Genomic DNA, 23,671 nt, shown 5'->3' with positions numbered 1-23,671 from the left:
GTGCAGTGCGTATCGTGTAGCATCCACATTTAAAAACGTTGTGCGTCAGCGTCATCTGGTATTTGTGGTTGAATCCTATCCCATTTGATGTAACTAGATTTAACCTGACCCACATAATGTGCCGGCATTTGCCCAGCGGGCCCACTGTTTCTCTTTTAAACAGAGACCCCTTTTCAAACTCAGCCTGACCCCAAATGTGGCCAGTTTTCCATTAGAGTACTCTATTGCAATAAATGGCCTTAGAGCAGGCAGTTAGAATTTTATTTTTCAAAGAACAATATAGGTGAATAGTAGTCTTTGAGAAGGCAAGAAATGTATTATAGAAACCAGGATCCATTTTAAGGCAAGGCTCACTGTACATTTTTCCTAACCTTTTCCCATGAACCAAAAGAAAGATTAAAATTCCAACAGAAGGAAAATCGCCTTGGAGAAATATCTTGAGACCGATGGATTTATTTCATGTGTGACTTAAAATAGCCTGGGTTTCTAGTACTGCATAAAGCTGTATTTCTAATGAGTTCCTGTTACCCTACTTTTCTTCAGCTTGCTTTTGCATGTCCTTGCCTACAGATAGAAAGAGGCTAATTGTTACCATAACAGTTTTACTATCTTTCTTTGAGGAATCCACAAAATGGTCCGTTTTTAAGAGAGGAGATCCAAGAGGTGGGGGGAACGTGGCTTTTCTGGAGTTATTTCTTTGGTCCCGGGAGTCATGTTTGGGATTGAGCTGCATTTCTGGGCTCTGAGCCTGGGATGGTCCTACTGGTTTCTGTTGCTTTCAGGATTCATAATGCCATTTGGGCCAGTTAAAAGTTAGTTTGTAAAAAAAGAAAAACAGCATATTGAGGTCATTGGGCAGCTCAGCGAGATTTCTTATCATGTCCAACTTGAGCCCATGATGAGGTGAGGGAGTGTTAGGAAAGAAAGGTAGAGGACCCTGGGCCTTCTGGGTGCCCTGGAGCCCAGGAGGAGGCAGTACATGCTCCCAAAGAAGTTGCCCTGCTCGGGCCCACGTGTCAAGACTCTGGCCGTGAATGATCAGGTCACAGCAGGGCACCCTTGCACGGCATTGGCTTCCGAGAGATGCCAATTTCACAGATGTTTGGCTGAAGCCCCTCGTTAAGAAGGCGGCATTTGCCCTCTGCACCGCTTCTCTGTGGGATTCTAGGCTGCAGACAGAGGGGAGAAGTGTGTTTCTGTGGGTATGGGGCAGGGGGAGTTGCCAAACAAGGGCCTCTGTGTGGCTTATTGATCCTGCTTGCCCATTCTAGAGAATGCCAGACAGAGGCAGGAGGGCATCGTGAGCAATTCGATCATGTACTTCACGGAGGAGCCCCCTGAGCTGCCGGCCAACAGCCCGCACCCCCTGAAGCTGCGGCGTGTCCTCAACCTCAGCCCGTTCACGGTCACGGACCACACCCCCATGGAGACGGTGGTGGACATCTTCCGGAAGCTGGGGCTCCGGCAGTGCCTGGTGACGCGGAGTGGGTGAGTGGCCCGACGGGTGTGGATGGATGAATGAGTCACGGTCTCAGCCCCCTGGGGCCTCGCGGATGACCAGGGTGGACCAGTATGGGGCAGGGGTGGGGAGGGAGCACGCGTGGGGAAGTGAGGGCGAGCGGTGCGATGGGAATGAAGTGGGAGCCTGGGGAACTCCGCACCGGGGCCACTGGGGCCCCCCTGGGAAGGTGGGAGCAGCTTTCCGAAGGGCTGCTGTCCCGCCTGAGGCTGAAGGTTGAGTCCAAAAGGGGAGGAGCCAAAGGAGGTAGTGGCTGCTTTGCCGCCCCCGCAGCAGCTCTTGGCTCGGGGAGAAGGTACAGCCCGTTCTGCTATAACAAGACTGTGCATTCGTCAAAGACCTGGCGCTGCACAGAAGTAAGCAGTGAAAGGCACAGGCTTGTGGGAAAAAGGCTGGGTGTACGACCCGCAGCAGTTCTGGCGGCGTGTGCACACACGCACCAGGCGGACCTAATGAAAAATGTAGCACAGCTTTGCACCTTAAGTGGTTAAGAAACATGTAAATGCTCTGACACACAGATCACTTTTCCTTGAAAAAGCCCTGCGGTTTTTTTTTGTAGAAGCGGGTGTCATAAGGGTTGCTGCTGGTGAGCCGTGTACAGGTGAAGGTGGAGCGACCCTGGGCTGGGGGCGCCAGCTTCCTCTGTAGTCAAACATCACACAGAACTTTGGACTCCCCAAAAACTTACCTACTGGTAGCCTGTCGTCGACCAAAGCCTTACCGATAACACCCAGGGTCGATTAACGCATATTTTGTCTGAACGTGTATTACATACTGTATTCTTGGAGTAAGGAAGCCAGAGGAAATGTGATTAAGAAAATCATAAGGAAGAGACAATACATCTATAGTGCTGTCCTGTATCTTTTGAAGAAAATCTGCATATAAGTAGACCCATGCAGTTCAAACCCGTGTTGTTCAAGGGTCGGCTGTGTGCCTGTGGCCCTGGGGTCGGCCGGGTGCAGATTTCTGCATTCACCTGGAATTTCTCACTGATGAGATGACCCATAAGCAAATGTGAAGTTCACATTATGCTCAGATTCTTCCCTAATATAGCAATCTGTTCAGAACAACCTCACGTTTCCCAAACATCTGTTACTGAAGAGGTGAGAGATTTGGTGGCCCCACGGCATTGTCTGTGCCGCGGCAATAGTACTTTTGTCTTGTGTTATCGTAAGCCAGGAAACTAGTGTGGCAAAGATCAAAAGGTTCGTGATGGTGTGAGAGGTACCGTGCCCCAAGGGCCATTCTTTGGGTTCAGAGGTGTACCCCAAATCCCATGGCTTTAGAAGCTTGGGTGGAAGAAGAGATTGGCTCAGTGAGGGTAGCCTGGAACCTAGTATTGTGCGCCCAACCTACTCCTCTGTAGGCTGAGGGGAGGAGGTGAGCTTGGGCTGTGGAGACGTTGGCACCCTAACTGTATTGAGGCCTCACCTCTCTAACGTAGTTTACGTTGCAGAGCCCACACTCCAGTGTAGCCGAGCAATTCTCAACCAGGGTGGTTTTGCCCCCCAAGATTTTGGGTGTCACAGCTAGAGAAAGGGGAGGCTCCTGGCACTTAGTGGGTAGAAGCCAAGAATGTTGTCAAACGGCCTGCGGCGCATGGGACGGCCTCCGTTGCAATGAAGGGTCACTGGCCCGGGATGTCACCAGCTCTGGGAGTGAGTGACCGCGGACCAGGTGCCCGTGAGCAGCCACGACTGCCGCCTTATTCCCTTGCTCCCTTCCTGCCGTCCTGGCTGCGTGAGGGGCCGAATGTGCACCCTGGCCCAGGGAACAACTAGGCTGCGTGACACGTGCCCTCAGCTCCGACCGCAGCTGGGGGGGGGGGGTTGGTGTTGCACATGGGAGGGACAATCAGTGAGCAACAAATAAATGTTCGGGGCTAGAGGGGACACTTGCTGGTGATTTTTTAAAGGTACCCAGTGGGCCACAGAATCCCCCCGAGTATAAAGCTCTAGGTGAAACCCCAAATGCTGGCGCCACTGCAGTGACTGAGCCCTCGGGTCTGGGAGGGTTCTCGAATATATATGTCTGGCCAGCTCCCGGGCACGCTGCTGCCAGCCGGACTCCACTTTGCAAAAACACTGAAGCCCATTTACATACTTGAATTTCCAGCGCTCGGCAGAAATACCACTGTGATCACCCGTGGCGTCTCAAGTGCATAGCAGTTTCTCTTTTCCTTTAAAATAATAATCCAATGTCAGTTATCATTGGAATTTCCAGTTCTGGCAGGAAATTCTGCCCTTAACGCCCGCTCACACCTCACGCAGCCCCATGAGGTTTTCCTGTGAAGATCTGGGTGCCGAAATTGGCTCCGAATGTTCTGCGAGAAAACAAAATCGCACTCTCTCTCGCTCTACATATTTTAAACAAACACAGATGCTGATACGTTCCTGCTGGCAAGGGATCCTTGTTTGCGGGCCTTTCATCTCCTCGGGCTTGCAGCCAGGGCAGGCATGTCTTGAGCCAGCTTGCGTTTTTGATGTACTCCGTCACCATGTGCCTTCCCTGTGCTCGTCCCGTGGACCCGCCTCGCCTGCAGGATGGCTCGGGGCCCCGGGGTCCAAGCCGACCGTGAACCCTGCCCAGGAGCCGCAGAAGTCTCTGTCCCCAGAAGGCCCGAGGCTGCGGAGCCTCCAGTGGCTGAGACTGCATTTGGGTGGCGTCTTCCGCGCAGGGGATCTCGACAGGCCGGGCGGGCAGGGGAGGTGGTGTCAGCTTTCCCCGAGCCTGCTAGGTGGGCCCCCAGACCCCGCACGGGTGGCCTGCCCAGAGGAGCCCGCCCGGCTCCTCTAATTGGGTGCATTCCTGGTCATAGATGGACCGTTTATCAATCCCCTCGATTCACTTGAACTCTTACCCAAAGGGGCTGGAACACTTGATTTACATCACATAGGACTGGTCATGCCACTAACGATCTGCGCCGGATTCCGGGGGGATGCTGAGCTGTCCCCTTCCGCTGTCGTTGTGGGCCAAGGCACAGCTGGCGCCCGAGCCCAAGATTGTTCTGAATTCAGACTTCCCCAGAAGGGCTGTGAGAGCTTGAAGGGGAGGGAGGTCGTCCGGACCGCTCCAGGGTGAAGAAAGGCAGCAAGACCAGGCTTTATAGATATGGGAAGGGTGTGTGTGTGCATGTGTGTGTGTGTGAGAGAGAGAGAGAGATCTCAGAGAGAGATCACAGAGTCCTCATCACTTTGTAAACACTAACAAGTCCTACTTTTTCAAAGTAACATTCACTTCATCACCAGCTTACTGGGCTATTTGTTTGTTTTTTTATTTTTTTAAAGATTTTATTTATTCATGAGAGACACCGAGAGAGGCAGAGACACAGGCAGAGGGAGGAACAGGCTCCCTGTGGGGCGCCCGATGCGGGACTCGATCCCAGGACCCCTGGATCACGAGCTGAGCTGAAGGCAGATGCTCAACCGCTGAGCCACCCAGGCGTCCCAACTTTACTGCATTCTGATAAATTTGGGAAATGTATTTGCAGTAATATATAAACAGAGTTGAAGCCAAGTAGCTGTAAACAGCTGAGACAGAAAGCAGTTTCTGGCTCTGTCCTTCACGGGCACCCTTTTCCCTTTGGGCGACCACTTTTCTCCCACAAGAGTTTCTTTTCTTTAATTAGTAGACTATTTTTTAGAGCAGTTTTGAGTTCACAGAAAAGTTGTGCGTAGAATACCAAGTTCCCGTACACCCTCCCCTGTCCCCCCAGCTTCCCTTATTAACATCTTGCCTTTGTTATATTTGCGGCCTCTGATGGACTGATATCGATACCTTCTTAACTCAGGTCCCCAGTTTACACGAGGGCTCACTCCTGGTGTGGTACATTCTGTGGGTTTTGATAAATGGAGAACAACCTGTATCCACCATTGTAGTATCACCCTGGGTGGTTTCTCTGCCCTAGAAATCCTCTGCCCCCGCCTCTTCATCCCTCCATCCCTCCCTCAACTCCGGTGACCACTGATCTCTTTACTTTCTCCATAGTTTTGCCTTTTCCAGAATGTCATAGAGTTGGAATCATGCAGCATGTACCCTTTTCACACTGGCTTCTTTTACTTAGTAAGAGGTATTTAAAGTTCCCCCATGGCTTTTCATGGCTTGACGGCTCATTTGTTTTTAGCGCTGAATAATATTCCATTGTCTGGAGGGACCATGGTGTATGGACCATGGTAGGTCCATTCACCTACTAAAGGGCATCTTGGTTGCTGCCAAGGTGTGGCAACTGTGACTCAAGTATCCATCTTCTTCTTCTTTTTTTTTTTTTTTTAAGTATCCATCTTCTAAGAGCTAAGGAAATTCTTTTCTATCACCACTGAACCGTAATTATGCAAAATTAACAGTAATTCAACATATTCAATATCCAATTCATAATAAATTTCAACCCAGAATTCTTTCAAGGTTCACACATTGCATTTGCTTATTTTGCCTCTTTAGTCTTTCATCTAGAAAAGTTGCCTGCCTTTTTTTGGTTGTTATTTATGATACAGGTCCCCCCCCACCCCCGAAGGATCCAGATCAGTAGTCTCACTTGTAGATCCATAGTCTCACACTCACTATGGAGTTTGATTGCTTCCCCATAGTTTGATTTGGTTTAAGTAGTTTCTGACAACATGCCAATGTAGATGAGGTCATGATGTCAGCTCTTCCAGCTTTGTTGGTGATAAGCTCTGCCACTTAGATGGTGGTGGCTCGAGTCCTCCATTGTAAAGGGACATGTCTCTCTCTCTCTAATCTGTGGGGGTCCTTTGAGACCAGGTGAATTTTTTGTTTTCCAGCAGCCGTTTACCCAGTGGCTTTGAAATCCACTGATAATTTGACTAAACAAACTTACATCGGGGACTGCAAAATGTTGATTTCCTAATAAGTCAGTCCCGCTTTTACATTTCCCCGTTTTTTGGATCATCACGATAGAGTCATGACGGTTTGTTTTGACATCCGTGTTGTCACTATTCTTTGGATTTAGCATGCTTTTTTTAAAAAAAGATTTTATTTATTTATTCATGAGAGAGAGAGAGAGAGAGAGGCACAGACACAGGCAGAGGGAGAAGCAGGCTCCCTGCAGGGAGCCCGATGTGGGAAGTGGGACTCGATCGACTCGATCCCGTGTCTCCAGGATCATGCCCGGGGCTGAAGGCGGCGCTAAACCATTGGGCCACCCGGGCTGCCCCGGATTTAGCATGCTTTTAAAGTCCCCTTTTGCTATTTTCTTCTTTCCTGAAGATGTTGCTATGAGATAGAGGGGAACAGTCGTACCTGCTGTCTCCCCCAGGGGCATAGGTGGTCAAACCAATGCAGGAAAACAATCACTTGGTCAGGGTTGGTTAAGGGCCAGGGTGCTCAGGGACAAAGGAGTCAGAATGCCGGCCTGACCCTTTTCACTAACCTGAATCCATTTCACCAGAGGGAACTGAGTCGAACGCTGCTCTAATACTTAACTCTTCCCTCTTCATACTCCTTTCTGTTACATAGGAGAGGAGTTTGACTATATTTGGCTTTAATTTAAAAACAAATCACAGTGTATTTTAATTGTGTTTTCTGAGTTGGGGGTATATCATTATTTTACACATAGAAATCTTGAGACTGTCTACTTCTCTCTCTTTTTTTTCTTCTTTTGGTGTGCTGGCGATCAGGTGAGCAGCATCCTGCAAACTCCCTTGGCAGTGGAGCTTTCTTTCTCCAGGGACGCTGTGCACATCCCTTTCTTTCAAATCTTTTACTTTACTGAGGGGGCATGATTCGTGCCAGCAGGTGGTCATTTAAGTATTTAATAAAATCGAGATTGAGGCAAGGGCTGCTAGGAATGGTTGTGGAAGCGTGTCCTGCGCTGTCCAGTATACTCTCTACATTGTCATGTTTGTGGACAGTGCTCCTTGGGGTTGTGCAACGTGTAGTCCAGGCAGCCTTACACAAGGCACCCTGGGAAGAGGCCTTGTTTTTTATAAGTTTGAAAGCAGTAGGATTTTGGAAGAGGAGATCATTTACATATATGATCAAACTTTACCCACCCAGTGCGGTAGACTTAAAATAGAATCGGTTATCTTATACTTAAAATACCTTATACTTGGAATTTCTGTAATGTGGTTACGTTTCCACAATGGCTTTCACAAGGCCTTTTTTGATTGATTATGGTCTTGAAATTTAGGAGAGTGTATTAGTCATTGTAGGTTTATGGCTGTAATTAGCAAGCTTGCCATCCCAGTGGCCTAACACGGTAGTGATTCATTCCCCTCCACATCACATCCAGTGTGGGCTTCAGCAGGTGTGGGCTCTGTACCATACAGTCATTCAAGGACTTTGAATGGTCTTTGAATTTGGTGGCTCCTGAGTCAGTCCCCTGTGACCTCAGAGTCCTTCACTGGCTCCTCTGCCTCTGGCTGCCAGTTGAGGAGAGAGAGTATCAGGAAATGTGCAGGTGACCTGGGAAGGGCATCTCTCCTCTCTACCTAATGCCGTTGGCCAGAGCTCACTCAGTTGTCCCCACCCGAGTGCAAAGAAAGCTGGGAAATATCTCCCCATGTGTCCAGGTGGAAAAGGCCCTGGGCTTTAGGGCAGGCATGAGTCAATATTGCAAAGCTGACCTTCTTTCTCTATTTTGTTTCTTTTCCAGGAGACTTCTTGGCATCATCACGAAAAAGGATGTTTTGAGACATATGGCCCAGATGGCAAACCAGGACCCTGAATCCATCATGTTTAATTAGAAACAAGGTGGCATTTATTTTGAGAAAAACACAACTGTGTCATTTTAAAAGAAATAAACAAGTGATATGTTATTATCCTAATGAACGATTATGCACTGGGGGCAGTGGAAACAAAAGCTTTGTTTGAAAGGAAGGATGAAGCCTTTTTTAAAAAAAGACATCAACGAGTAGGCATTTTATAGCTTTAACCCCTTCGGAGTTTCCAGCTGTGTTTCTTAATGAGTTTATTAACTGCCATGGGGGCATGTGGGTGGGTGCAAACGATGTGGTTTGTCCAAGGACATGGAACACAGATGCTGAGTCCAGAAGGTTTGCCCCTTCTGTTTAAGGCTGATGTTTGTGAAGTTTTGAGTCCAAAAGGCAAAGGAGCACTGACCTGTCAGCATCCTTTATTTATTGGTTTCTGATGTTTTGCTGCTATTTTACCGAATCAGACTAAAGATATTTGCACTTACTTTGTTGGAAAAGAAAAAGAAATTAAATTGGAACATAGTGAAAGCTGAAAGGGTGCCAGTGGGTTCACTCATGACCATCCCCTTTCTTGCTCCTGTTCCAAGCCTAGTGTTTTGCTTATCCATCAGTTTCCAGATCAGCATCGAGGTTTCCTGCAGTGATGAGTATGAAGAATTCTTTCTCTCTGCAAGCCCAGCATCCTGGGACTGCATAACGAACTACTGGGGTGTTTAGTGCTGCACGTATTTCCTCTCGTACAAAGGGATTCATCCTGATTTTGAGGGTATACGCACCTGCTCGTTGTTTTGCAAATGTGTTGCATGTGCTCCACCTGTTTATTGCTGTTGCCTGTGCATTCTGAATTATTGATCAGTCCAGCACTTTCCATGGGCCACATCCTCTATGTTGCCAGCTTGCCATAAGTGTGCTTTAATTTCCAAATAGCGTACGTGAGAGTCAAAACAGGCTACCCAGTGTTACTACTTATTTTTCCTCTCAGATCTTATTAGCTATGGCTGCAGAGAGGGGGAGGCATACGAAGTCTCAGTGGGAACTCCTCCGAATGGATTGCAAGAGAAATACTAAATTGATTCTAAATCTGTTCCATTATCTTCTCCATAGGATGCAAAACGTCCGGCTTTAATGTCTAAGCGGGCACTCGCATACTCGTAGGCAAAGCACAGAGTTAAATTGTAGACACCAGTTTGAGCACCGGGCATCTTTGTACTGATGGTGCATTTATCTTTTGAGTCAGGACTTCGGTCTCTTCTGTGAGAAGGCACGGAGCTGTAGGTTAGTCCGCTGTGTGATCCGTGTGAGTACGATTGCTCCCACTTGCCTCTCACGTCAGCCTTTGCTCTTCCCAGCTCACCAAGTGGCCCTCACCCTTTGTAACCTCGTTATTGGATATTGACCTACCAGGTGTGCATTTGGCTGCAAGTAATAGAAAAATCCAACAAACGGTGGAGAGCTGAATGAGAAACCTGGGGTCGGACACTCTCGACTGCCCCTGTGTTATCATCGAGCATTCGTGCCCTTTGGCACTGTTTTCTACCATCCTTAGGCCTCCGGCTTCCTGCCTTGTAGCCACAGGTGGCTGCTGCGCTGCCAGGCAGGATATCTGCTTTCCAGACACGGAGGGGGACGAAGAGGCCACGAAACAAGGTGCAGTGTCTGTGTGAGGAAAGCAAGACTTGCCCAGAGATGCTCAGCTCACGTCCGTTGGCTAGAATTCTGTTGCATGACTCCCCCAGCCGCATGTGAGTGTGCGAAGGGAAGTCTTTAGCTAGGCATATTGCTCTCTGAATGAAATTGAGATTCTCTTAATAAGGAAGGGGGCTTGGTCCTTGGGAGGGAATACTGTCTGCCCGATTGGATGCCATCGTCGTGTCCCTGTCGTTGCCCTTCCTGTTCTCCTTACCTTCTTTCTTGCCGGACCCACTAGATCCTCTCTTCTCACCTTATAGTTTCCCACCCCTTCTGTCAGATTCGACATAGAACTGCCAGTCAGAAGCCATCCTTTCTTAGCCCTAATGAAAACGTTCGTTTTGGATAAAAACCTAGAAACTTCTAGTCGGTATCAGAAAATGTACCGATACGTTCTTTGGGTTAAAAAAGTTAAGTCGGAGCATGCTGATAAACTATGGAAGATTTCTTTCTGTGATCAGTTGGCCTCCAAAATCATATCAAAGAGCCTCTTCAGCGTGGAAATACCAGTCAGTGGTAGAGAATTCGATCTCCCTGCCTCCTTCGCGGCACAGAAGTATCGAGTAACAGATCCTATTATTAGTGTTGTGACTGAGGTTTCTATGGCACATCCGCAAGTGAAGCTGGATTCTTCTGGACTTTAAATCCTAAAAGGTCTTAAAGATCACTTCATGTGGTTCCCTCTTACTCCCACGTGGCCTCCCACAAAAGTATTCGTCATAGCCTGGATTTATATAATCCAGGACACGCTTTCAGCTGAAATCAGGAGCTTCAGGAGGGAACACGAAACAGTGAACAGATAGCCAAAGGTCAGTGAAACCACAGACCTCGGCCTCCAGCCGAGGCCATGGAGGGATGTGAAGGGATAGCTTACTCCAGACCAAGGTCACCGAGGGGTGTCGTGTTGTGTCCTTTTCCCCAGTGCTTAGCATAGAGGGCTATTTGTGGAGGAGCCCTCCACAAATTCATGGGAAACCATTGGGAGTTGTTCCTTGACTCAGACAACCCTGTTTTCTTTCATAAGCTGGGCCTCTAATTTGTTGTGGGGTTCAGGCTCTTGGCAACAGAAGGCCAGGGTCAGACAGGTGGGTAAAGGTCGGGGATGGGGAGGTTTGCAAGCGGGGCTCCTGGGGTTGCTTGCCTTCCTCCTCTGGACTGGCTCCCCTCTGCGGTCCACTTGCCCACCGGCCTGGGGTCTCAGACAAGCTGGATGGGGAGCGGGCTCCCCGCACGCTTTGTCCCTCTTCCTGGTAAAAGCACGTGGGTAGGCATTCTGCAGCTCTTTGCTGCATCCCGATGTAGTTCATCCACTTTACCAGGTGATCTGATGAGCTAGAGGACTAGAACTGGGATGTGGAAGTAAAAGAAACATTTCTCAGAATAATGTGTGTGTATCTTTTTCCAGAACCAAAGCCCTTAGACTTTTTGTAGAGCTTTCTGGATTCTTTCTGAATCGGTGTTTTGTGTAAATAAACATAAACGCAGAATGGAAAAGGAGTTCTCTAACAGGGCACATCACCCTATTTCTTGTTCTCCCGCTCTGCTTCGAAGGAAATCTGTCGTAGAAGGACAGACACCAAATAAAGAGTAACCCGAAAGGGACATGCGAATTTCTTGCGTTTTCAGTGCATTCCCTGGGAATGCAGATGTGCGCATGGCATTAAGAGAAAGGTTAAATGTGTTAGAAGCAAATCAATATTCAGTGTTTGCTGTTTCACAACCAGGCAGTCTCTGATTGCTCTGTTTAGTGCTTCCCAAAGACCTGACCGAGGGGAAGACCTCTCAGTAGATGTATTTTTGGCCCTAGGAAGTCACAGAAACTGAAAAATTGGTTTCACTTAGGCGAGAACTGGTTACTTTAAATTATCAACATGCGCAAATCTGCTCGGTACTCCTTATCAGATGGAGAGCTGGAAAAGATGAGAAACGCGAGGAGCAGCGCTGTCGAGTTACATAATTGTAATAGTATGCCTTCATTTTAATTTCATGTGGGCAGTGTTTTATCACACTCCACTTGGAGCCTTTGAAATGATTTACATGAAGGGGGGGAGCATGTATATCTAACCTGGGAACATTAACCAGACTCCGTTTTCACCGACGCAGTAATAACTATTTATTTGCCGTCCTAGGTGTGCTGGGAATGAGCCTGCGTGTGACTTTTATGAGATCTATTCGCATTTGGTGTTGGAACAACCACATAGCAATGTGGTTGTTTTTTTTTTTTTAATTGTAACCCTCTGTGTAAACGTTGGCACCTTATTAAAAATTAAATGTTTGAACTTTACTTTTAAAAATAAAACAAGCACAGTCCTCAAGAAGCATGTTGTAAATGGAAGAGATAACTGATTTCACAGCATGTTCCCACCCAGCGGAACCTCTGGAAACCTGATTCCGGTGACTGCCGGAACGTCTGGGGAAGTTAAAGAGTGATTCTTAAGATTTTCATGCAAGATTGTGACGTCGGTTTGGTCAGCTTTAACATGCCTTGGTCTGAGCCTGGTGGGTGATGGCCAAATAACAGTTCAGACGGGAGCTATAAAATTTCCAAGGATGGGGCAGGACCACTGTCCCCAGGCCATCCGTGTGTCTGCCCTGCACACGGGCTGGGCAGGACAGGTCGGGCCATGGTCTAACGTGAATTCTTTCATCCCTTCAAACTTTATATCTATTACTTTGGGAATCACAAGAGATTAAATTATACCCTTCCCCACCAGTGTGCTGGTTTTTTTTTTTCAGCTTTACAAAAATCGGAAGGAAAAAATGCAGAGAATGCCCACATCCCTTTGACCACCTAGAAGAGGCAGTGAGAGGGATCCCTCCTAATTAGGGGGAGGGAACCAGCCGGGGGACAGCCTACAGAGGATCATCCTCAACATAGAGACCAGCAAATGCAAATGTCCTGAGGTGGAAATAGGCCTAACTTCCTGGGGTCCCACATGAACGAGTGGCTACCGGATGGGTGGTACTTGCAGAGGCAGAGGAAGGTATTTGAAGTGGGTTTTGTTTTTCCTTTGGTGGGAGGGTAACACAGGCAGATGCTTCAGAGTCTTACAGGGCCAGGTACAGACAGGAATTTAGAGGAATGATGTGTTTTGACTTGCATCATACACGAACCATTCTGGCTGTTGTACAGCAGGACTGGAAGCCAGGAATCTGGCTCAGAGGCTATTTCAAATACATGAGTTATGATGGAGGCTTGTCCCAGAGAAGTTCTTGAAATTTGGATATATTTCTGAGGTAGAGCCAGCAGATTTGCTGGTGGCGTGGTTATAAATGGTACAACTAAGTTGCTGTTTACCGACATGGGCTGGACTAGGTGAAGAGCTCTGGGGGGAAGTGCTACATTGGAGATACCTGTTGGACACCGAAGTCCAGAGTCCAGGGGAATTGTTGAGGTTGGAGGCGTAAGTCAAGCCATTGGCATATCAGTGGGATTAAAGCCATGCCTGGAAACTTCCACGTCTTAATGATACCCTAACAACAAATGACCAACATTCCGTCAGAATGTCAATATTGAGTCTTCAGGGAGCCACCCTGACGTAGACACGGATGGCTGGGATGCACAGTTGAAGTCCAGCTCCACGGCCTTTTGGCTGTGTGACGTAGTCAAAGAGATTGAACCTGTCTGAGCCTAGACTGGCCCATCTCTGTAGAGTGAGCTACCGCTCTTGACCAGCAGCATGGCCATGAGACTTCAACAAGAGACACTGTACGTAGGGCGGTGGCATAGAACAGAGCGTGCAAATGGTACATGGTCTCATCGTCTCACCTTACGAAGCCCTTCTGGTAGCTGTAGTTGGAAATTAATTTTATGTTGCTTTTAGTTGAATTATAGGACCCCTGAATTTAGTAACACAGATCAGGCTAACGAACTGCCCTCTTGCCAGCTCCATCTGCAGTCATTGCTAAAAAATACAAAAGGGAACGAAACAAACAACTCCGATCTCTTAAGGAATGTAAAAAAAAAAAAAAAACTCACTGACTCCAAATTAATAGAAAATTATTAGAAAAAAAATAACTTGGTAAGAAATTCCATTTCCCTGTAGCTTTGTAGTGGCTCGGGGAGCAGAAAAGCATAAATATGCGTGGACGCTGAACTATGGGTCAGCTTAAAATTTGGAGCCAGAGTTCACGAAACCCAAGACCGTGTGTAACGTGCTCATTTTCAGACAATGTAAAACCCAATACCACTGCACCTCCAGACAGAAAAATCTCTCCAGCGTGGTGTTAATGTAGAAATAAGTCTCATTAGTAAAACTCATGAAAGACCAGCTTTCTGTGGGCCTTGGCTATTTCCCCTCGACACAATGTAGTTAAAAACCAGAGGGGGAGAATGAACAAACAGGATTTGTCCGAAAGGTGACAACCCATCAGTTTTAATTCTGGGAGCTTAGCTAGAGCTAACCAGAGTGGCCTTGCAAATAAACGTGTGGGTCAGGCAGGCTTCGTCCTGGGCTTTCATGCATTGAGACAGGACCAGAAACTTCCGCATCCTCCTGGGACGACATGCTCTGGCCGTGCGCAGGAGAGCCCTGCACGCCTGTTGTCACAGCTCGTCCCCAGTTCACTGGTAGTTAATTGGCTAGAAAGAAGCTACCATATGTGAAGGCAGATAGGGAGCATCTATTTTTGGCAGTTCCTCAACATTGCATTTCATTAAAGAAATGGTCTTTGCTTTCCGAATGAGCAATAAGGAAAGAGCACCTTGTGGGGATTTCCAAACCCCTTTAGTCAGGGTTTGGCTCACAGAGCGAAGGGAGCAATTTCTACGTGATTCCAGCGTTTGTTATGGAACACATATTCCAAAGATTAAACAGCCGCCCTCAATCCAAACAGATTCTGTCGGAGAAATTGGAAACACATACATAAATTCTCGTCCCGCAGGCTGCCTGTGACAGGTTGAGTCCAGAGGATGCTTGCCGGTAGAACATTCCTTCCTTCTGCGGGGCTCCGTGTTCCTTTCACACACACTTGGGGCTTCCACCTGTCTCCCGCCCATACCACCCCAGGCGGAAATTGGAGCGAGCTTGCCTCTGATGGACTGGTTTCCTTGTCTGACATTTCTCCAGCTGCAGCCTGGGCCTCGAAAGATGAGCGTTTCCAGGAATGGCTGTGGGTGATCTGCATTCTCCAGGCAGTTGTCAAGCGTCGGGTTGCTCCGTGGGGGCGGGAGTCTCAACTAGTGTTGGGAGAACTGGGGAGGACTGGTCTGCAGGCACTGGGGATGCGCATCCCACAGCGCTCCCAGCTTGCCGTGCTCCCACAGGGTGCTGCTAGGTGCCCGAGGAAGAGTGGCTTCTGCGGTTAACTGATTGGAAAGTTCTATCTCCCGGGCCCAGGCTTGCAAAGACAGGTCCTTGGGGAGCACTGCTAAGGGGGCGGGAGTGTGGGGGTCCAGGAAGTCTCCTCTTTAGTTTCTTTGCAGAGCTGAGCGACCTGGGAGAAGTGTCGCCTCTAATGGCCTTCCAGCGCACCACCCGTGGAGCAGGGGCCTTTCCTTCTGCTTGACAGCCGGAGTGATACTCAGGGCCTAGCCCCTCTGCGTCCCCAGAGCGGTTGAAAGGCACCGTTCCCAGCCCGCTTGAGGACACGGGGCCGGAATCTGCATTTCCCTGGGGTTGTGTGTGCAGAGTACAGTGTGAGCACTGCCTTGGGAGCCAGGCCTGACTGAGAGCTCCTGAGTTGACTTCGGGCACTATGCTCCAGAGTCTCCAAGGGGAACTGCCAGGGGAAGAGGGAGCAGTGGCTGCGGTGAGTGGGTCCCCGAAGGAGCCTGTCTGGAGAAACGAGGTGGAGAGGACTTGGCCTGAGGCCTCGGAGGCCGACTTCTGACCCCTGAGCCCTCCTACCCACCACCTGGCTGCCACGTGGTGCTCTGGCTGCAGTCACTGCCAAGTGCATGCGTGTGTGGGGCCCGGGGGAGGGAGAGGCGCCCCCCCCCCCCAGTGGTGCAGAAGGGAGCCCTGGGCTTTACCAAGCATGGACAAAGGGACCTTGCTTTGGGGTAGTTTGCGTGAGCTTTTCATCAAGCCGGGTGCAAACCTCTGCTGTCAGGCAAAGACGGGGTGGACACAGTTTGGTGTCTCTGGGTGGCTGGGAAAGAGTGCCCCCCCCAGGCCCCCAAAGCCGAAAGCAACAACGTGGGGGAGGGAGAAACATTTGCCTCTTTCTGGGAACCTACGTGTGTGCCCGGGAAGACTGCGGTCATCTTATTTGGGCATACACTTGGTGCCAACTGGTGATTTTGAAGCACAAGCCTGCGCTTCCCCCGTGGTGCAGTGTGCCCCCACCCAGGCCCTCGGTTAGCCCGTGGTCCGCCTGCACACACGCGAGCACGAGTAGGAAATGCCTCTCTGCCTGCTACGTTGCATTCAGAAGATTCCCCGTCGCTCTCTTGAGTCGCCTTCCAACATGTTTTGTATCTTCCTTGAAAGTTGAGAGCGATGGTTGGCCCGCCGCAGCGCAGCGGGCCAAATCCGGCCTGCCACCTGTTTCTGTAAATAAAGTTTTTGTTTTTAAAGATTTTATTTTATTTATTTATTCACGAGAGACAGAGAAAGAGGCAGAGACACAGGCAGAGGGAGAAGCAGGCTCCGTGCACGGAGCCCGATGTGGGACTCGATCCCGGGACCCCAGGATCACGACCTGAGTGGAAGGCGGCGCTAAACCGCTGGGCCACCGGGCTGCCCTGTAAATAAGGTTGTATTGCACACAGCCCCGCGCATCCGTTTACAGCCCCCGTCTGGGGGTGTGCGCAAGGTGCAGCGGCGGGGCCGTCACCCCGAGGCTGCAGGGCCCGCCCCGGCCGTATTGCTGCTCGGCCTTTTCGGGAACCGCGTGCCAAGTCCCGGCTGGGGGCGGTTAGAGGCAGCAGACCACTGGGTGGCGAGGCTACCGAGCGACTCAACTGTCTTTCGCTGGGTGGCAACTATGAAGGGACACTTTGAAAACAAAAGCAAGGAGAGACGTGTGTGTTAGTGGCATAAGACGAACATTTTAAAGATTTGGGCAGCCCGGGTGGCTCAGCGGTTTAGCACCACCTTCAGCCCAGGGCGTGATCCTGGAGTCCCAGGATGGAGTCCTGCATCGGGCTCCCTGCATGGGGCCTGCTTCTCCTTCTGCCTGTGTCTCTGCCTTTCTCTCTCTCTGTCTCTCATTAATAAATAAAATCTTAAAAAAATAGATTTTAAAGATTTTATTTGACAGAGAGAGGAGCACGAGTGGGGGAGCAGAGGGGGAGGGAGAAGCAGACCCCCTGCTGAGCAGGGGGCCTGATGGGGGCTTCAAGCCCAGAGCCCCGGGATTGTGACCCAAGCCAAAGGCAGACGCTCAAGCGCCTGAGCCACCCAGGCGCCCCTGAGATGGACATGTTAAAACGCTTTTCTATCCTCCAGGTTTCTCCAACAGGGTAACTTGTGCCAGAAGCCATCTGTCCCGATGCGACACTAAGAGGTCTTGGTGACCTCTGTTAAAATTTCCGTCTCCCAGGGAAAGTACTTTGGCACTTTGTCATTCACGAAGGGATTCTTAATATCTATTTCTGTTTTTTCTTCTCAACGGTCCTGTAAGGTAAAAAACGATTTTATACCCATTGTTCAGAGGGCGACACTGAGGCTCAGGGAGCGTAGAGCACAGGACGGTCGCCCGCAGAGCTTGTACAGCGCGGATGCCCCGAGGTTGGGGTTCGGCGCGACCGGGGCAGCGTCTGGCATCCCGTTTGGGAAGGGTTGCGGGGGCCCCTCGAGCGTGGTGGGGGTTGAGGAGCCCGGGCCCCAGGGCCTTGCCCGGCCTCGAACAGCTGGTGGGCGGCCCGGCGGGAGCGCAGACTTGCCTCTTCTTGCAACCGGCAGCCTTTCCCGGCAGCACGAGCAGCCGCCTTGGCTCAGGTGCGTGTGTGCGTGGAGCTGGTTGGCCTAACCCAGTGCGGTCCCCTGACCGGCGACCTCCGAGGTGGCCGCGGTGTGGTAGAGACGCAGAGAGGCCCTCCCCCGCCCCGACCTGGGAATCCACAAAGCTGGGGGGCAGCCCCGCCGCCCGCACCTTCACGGGCCCTCCGGCTGCTTCGGTGCCGCCCAGGCCCGGGAGGCGCCCGTCTAAGTAGCGGGCGAGAGCTGAGGGAGAGAAGGTTCGAGAGAAGCTGCCAACCGGCACCCACGGCCGCACCCGCCGCGCTCCGGGACCGGGGCCGCCGCTGGAAGTGAGGCCTGGGCGTGGAGCCAGAGCGAGCCCAGGGGCAGCAGGAGTGCATGGGCGCCTGGGCAGGGACCCGGGCTCCGGGCGCAGAAAGCAAACCATCCTGACCCCCCCGCCCCTGCGGGCACCCCCTTAGCAGGGATCCCTTGCTGTGCCAGGCCAGTCCAGAGGGGTTTTCGGCTTCGTTTTTTTTTTTTTTTTTGGAGGTTCGGATTTTTCTGAATTAGGCACTTTGTAGAGGTGAACATTCTTGTCTGATTAAATGAGTCCCCTTCCGCTTTGGAGCCAAAGTCGCATTCTTTTGCTCGTCGCCAGCCAGGTGCTCCTCTTGCATTGCGCGGCGTATTCAAGCGTGCAGCCACCCCCTTCATGGGGAGGGCTGGCCCCTGACCCACGCGGCGTGGCCCCTGCAGCTGGGACTTCAAAGGCCCCAGAAGTCAGTGTAACCTGAGCTCCAAGTGTCCCCGGAAAGGCATCTCGGTGGAGTCAAGGGGAAGGGACACCTCCGCATGGCATGGGGCGAGGGGGATGGGGGCCGAGAGAAGAATCCAGCCTCGTCTTCAGTGCCCCCTGAGAGCCTCCCCCTGCGAAGCCCTTGCCGTCCCCAGGGTGAAAACCGCCCCGAGATGCATAATCCAGGCCGCGCAGGGCCACCCTGAGCGAGGGGACAGGCATGCACGCCCTGGGAAGGAACGTTTGCTTCAGCGGATGGTTCACAGCACCAGCTGCCAACGGGAGAGGAAAAGCAGAGAGGGGGAGCCCGGCGGACTGACATGGGAAAGTATAAACAACGCTTACGGGCCCCAAGCGGGGCCGTTGGGGGCTGAACTCACATCATCTGATTTGGGTTTTGCTTTTGCAATTACCTAGACGCTGGGACTGCCAGGCACGTTGCTGTTCCAAGACGGGCGGGCCCGTGTGAGCTCCCGATGGCCTCACGCCTGCGCTTTGACCTCCAGCTCGGACTCCAGAGCAGGCCTCGCCGTCAGGGTAGCTTAAGTGTCCGTCCCGGAGCACCGTGCCTGGAAGCTGATGGGGTCCCTTGCGGCTCGCTTTCATTTCTTCGGCCCAGAGCTACCAGAGCGTGTTGCTTTGTAACGTGGGTGAAAAACTGGGAGCGGTTTCTTGGTCACACTGCGAGCTTCGCCAGCTCCAGGAGCCGTGCCTCCAGTACTGTTCTTCAGCGTCAGTACTAGCATCGTGTGTATATATTTTTAAAGATTTTATTTATTGATTCATGAGAGACACAGAAAGAGAGAGACAGAGACAGAGACACAAGCAGGCTCCATGCAGGAAGCCTGACTCGGGACCCGATCCCGGGACTCCAGGATCACACCCTGGGCCGAAGGCTGGCCCCAAACCGCTGAGCCACCCAGGGATCCCCATATCGTGTATATTTTTGATGATAGTCACCTGTGTTTGGAGAATAGCAAAGGGCCGAAAAACCTGCTCTTTAGTTGGAACCTTCTTAAATCAAGAAAATAACCCTGGCAGAGTTTTCTGGAGACATAGAGCGTTTCCCCCAAAGAGACCCATCTACCATTGTGTAAAATGTCACATAAAACACTCGGTGTCAAAAGGAAATGGTAATCGGCTTGGTGTTGCATGGCCTGGGAAGGGCTGCTCGGTTGAGAGATCCTGAACTTCCAAAGGCTGAATATGAAAGCGGAGTCTGCAGACTCGACGTGTCCTGGTGTATCTTTGATCAAACTGAACCAGAAAGAAGTGTGGCAGGCTCTAAATGCCGCGGAGACTAACGGCTCGGCAAATCCATGCCCATGACTTTACTGAACATGTCACATCAAAGGGAGAAATGCCCCACTGACTGGAAAGTTCTTTTGCTGTTCAGTGTTGAGAGAGAATAGAAATGAGATTAAATTTCAGTATTTCTGGATTTGGTTAATAGATTCTCTCTCTTTTAGATAGAAGAACTTTAAGTGGATTCTGTTTACTTAGCAGAAAAATATGCAAAAGGTGCATCTAATCACCGCGTCTGAAGGGGAACAGAAAACGTAACTGCATAGAAAGAGCATCGTAGTCTTCAGAGAAGTGGTTCTAAAAGCTGCTTGCGGCCGTGACATCCAAGGCGGACGAAGTTCACCAGCACGAACACCCCCACGGGGGGACCCTGGTCTGTGGGCAGATCCCAGGGCACTGTTTGCAACTCGACGCCTGTCTCGGGGATTCAGGGGGGCCGAGGCAACACGCTGGGGAATGCTATTGGAGGACTAAGCATGCCAATGTGTATTTTATAAAAGGGAGAGATACTCTGCATAGCTGGGTGCTTGGTATTAGCAAACCCCCCCACCTGGCAGCTGCTGATGCAGAGCCGCGTTGGTGGGGATGTCTCCTCCTGCACCCTGGAGTGGCCAGAGAGGCTCATGGGGCCCCCCATGATGCACCCGGAAGAATCCATTCTTACCTAAGCTCAGGGTAAGACAAAAGGCAGTGTCTGAAGGGGCCCCGACTGAGAACGAGGTCTTTCCAAAGGAGAACTGACGTGGCTGGGTTCTGACTTAGGATCATGTTACCGCCAGCCACCATGTTGGCAGAGCTGAGGCCGGGTGGAGCTGAGCAAGCAAAGAGCTTCCACTGTGGCGTGGGGTGGGCCCGATTCTGAGTCCAGGCTCTGCTACCCCCCAGGCAACCTTAGACAAATCACTAAGCTCTCTAAGTGTCGGTTCTCGTCTATAGAAGACCTGCGCTCATCTACCCTGCAAACCTGGAGAGCGCAGTACCTGACACAACGTGAATGCTCAAAAAATGGGACTGTGCAGAGAGACAGGCCATGCTCAACAAGTCTGTGCTCTCCCCTTCCTCCCGGGCATACAGCTAGACTACACTTCCCAGCATCCCTTGCAGTGAGCTGTGGCCACGTACTGTACTGGTTCTAGCCAAGGGGATGTGAGCAGAAGTGAGGCCCATCCATCGAAAACTTCCCATGCACAACCCGCTGCAGCCTTCTGCTCTCCGGGGGTGGGCGGTAGATGACCAGGATGACCCTGGAAGCCTGTGAATGACTTTGGAGGACGACTTCCTGTCCCACTACTGTCATGGGAGCAAGAAACAAAGCTCTGTGGTATTGAGTCATCAATTATGTTGGGGGCAACTTTATAAGGTAGATAGTCTACCTCGACGATGCATTTATCACCATCATGAAGTCCTAGGCAGTAGAGTGATGATCTTGGACCAGCTCACGAGACGGATGGTGAAAGTGGCAGGAGTCTTGGGAGCCGGATGCTGTGACATCCCTAGCTTGAAATTGGTCATGGTGGGAATTTCTACACCACAGAAATCGGCAGATACTATAAACTGGGCTCCCCCCACAACCCCGTCACCCCCATTGGACAACACTTACCAGCACACCACTGACTGGGAATGTATCTTTTTCCTCTTGGTCTTATCCCGAGGTCTTATAACCTAGCGCATTGTATATTTGTATGGCTCAGAAAGTGTTTGTGGTTATGAATCCAGGTCAGGCTCAAGTAAATTAAAAGAGGACACATTCCAAAAGGATGAAAGCTAACACCTAGGGTTAGATAGAGCATAGTGAAGGGCAAAGAACTCTCATCTGTGCCCTTCTCAAGTAGGGACATCGGATCTAGGGGTACATTTTTGTGTCCTGGGCTGGGTTAGAAGTTACAGGTCTTCAAATTTATTACCCCTTGCCTTGTCCGGTTGTCACTTGTCCACCTGGAGAGTGGGTGTCTTCCGAAGCACGTGGATTCTGCTCTCCCAAGTGCTCCATGATGACAGGCAGCAGGGAAAGTGTCTTATTCTCTTGGAGCTCCTGGGGCTGGTGCAGGCAGGACTGCTTCGGTCTGGACTCCCCCGACAGCACACCCTGAGACAAAGATTCAAGTGCGAGTCATTGACTTGCAAGGCGATGCCAGCAAACAGCTAGGGGGCCAGGGAGGAAGATGGCCAGAGAAGGAAGGCAGCCAACAAGGGGGTTATCCGGCAAGTTGCTGCTGTGGACAGCTGGGGACGTGGGGGACAGTGTAGAGCATGCCCCTCAGAGCTACTACCCCCATAGGGCACGGGGGTGCTGGGGCGTCCAGTAGTTCCCTTCAGGCATTGGTTGGTGTGGCCTCTATGTCTAGGATGTCCCTTGCCAGTCCAGACAGCCAGACGGTCTCTGCTCTCTCACTACCTGGCCCCTGGCACTCTCTTTACTCCACGAGGACTTCCATGACTTATTGGAGATGAGCTGACTCCTCTCTTCTGACCTCTCTCAGTCCAGACCTCACGTGTGTTCTCGTGGCTGCTCTTGACTGCGACTCCAAGCGTGTGTCCACCTTGACCTCTGTGTGCATCAGATCCCTTGAATGCATTCACGTGTATGAAGAATGATTTCAATCACAGTCTTAAAAATGACAGACCCAGAGAGTTCTTCTCTTAGGATCTAACATGATTATGATCATCTAGGATCAGATCTGTGCCTCATCAGAAGTTCCGCACTGTGGTGGACACAAAAGTTGCCTCCCAAAGATGTCCACATCCGAATCCCCGGCAGCCACGAATCTGTTACCTTCTGTGGAAAAAAAGGAATGTTGCAGATGAGTTGTGATTGAGTTAAGGATCTTCAGAGGTGGAGATTAACGGGGTGGGGGTGATGTCATCATAAAGGCTCTGGCAAGAGGGGCAGAGAGGTGTCAGTCGGAGAAGGGGATGGGACGATGGAAGCAGATTGCGGTTACTGCAGGCCACGAGCCAAGGAAGGCAGGGGTGGGGGGATTATTATTATTTTGACTTAGTTTGGGGAATCAGCTTTGTGGATTCACTGTGACCAAATGGAGTCTGGGGCCGGCGGCCCCTCGGAGCAGAGAGCCCGACCTCACACGCAGGCGGGCAGGCGGGCAGGTGGGCAGGTGGGCAGGTGGGCAGCGAGGCGCTGCCGGGAGCTGGGTCCGCTCCTGCCGGCGGCTGCTGACCGAGACCCAGTTATTTCTGGATTAACTGCCGCTTTTGATTACCCACCCGATCTGGGGATAATCCCTCATCCAGATAATTGAAAATTCTCTGCCTCAGCACTCTCTGTGTTGGCCCACGCAGCACCTGAAGCTTTTGCAGCTCTGTGCCTCTGGTACTGCCTCGAACGCACCAGTAACTTTTATGTTCCCGGCAAATTGGTTGGCTTCCTTGAGAACCTGCCTCATTCTGGATAATCACGACGAGTACTTCCTGAACACTTTACTCTGCCAGGCAGACTCCAGGCCGAGCACTTTTTAAAAAAAGATTTTATTTATTCATGAGAGACGCCGGGAGAGAGAGGGAGAGGGAGAAGCGGGCTCCCCGCGGACTCGACCCCGGGACCCCGGGATCACGCTCTGAGCCGAAGGCAGATGCTCCCCCCTGAGCCGCCCAGGCCCCGCGCTGGCTTCAGCTCCCACCTGGCAAAGAGCGGCAGGTGCTGGTCCTCCTGGTGTTTCAGGGGGCAAAATGCACTGGGAGGGCCCCGCTCGTGTCCCGTGGCCGTTCGGGGAGAAAGTCTCACCAACAAAAAAGAGAGGTGCTGCTGAGCTCTGCAGGGCAGCTCCCACTGTTCACTGCCGTCCCTGGGTCCCTGGCCCCCGCTGCTGGGGCTGTGCGGTGGCTG

The 23,671-nt window shown here is 51.1% G+C and overlaps 1 protein-coding gene across 3 annotated transcripts in view; it reads left to right on the top strand.

Moving 5' to 3' along the window:
• CLCN4 (chloride voltage-gated channel 4) overlaps positions 1–12,197 on the top strand; it is a 69,297-nt gene extending 57,100 nt beyond the window's left edge. For all 3 annotated transcript variants that reach the window (XM_072816923.1, XM_072816924.1, XM_072816925.1), the window contains 2 exons: positions 1,272–1,488; positions 8,130–12,197. In XM_072816923.1, coding sequence (XP_072673024.1) covers positions 1,272–1,488; positions 8,130–8,220 — 308 coding nt within the window. In that variant the 3' untranslated portion in view covers positions 8,221–12,197. The remainder of the gene's footprint in view (positions 1–1,271; positions 1,489–8,129) is intronic.
• Positions 12,198–23,671: the final 11,474 nt, after the last annotated feature.

The sequence above is a fragment of the Canis lupus genome, chromosome X (genome assembly GCF_048164855.1).
Source record: "Canis lupus baileyi chromosome X, mCanLup2.hap1, whole genome shotgun sequence".
NCBI lineage: Eukaryota > Metazoa > Chordata > Mammalia > Carnivora > Canidae > Canis > Canis lupus.
Note: the sequence above shows the minus strand (reverse complement) of the source record. Positions and strands in the feature narration are given on the sequence as shown.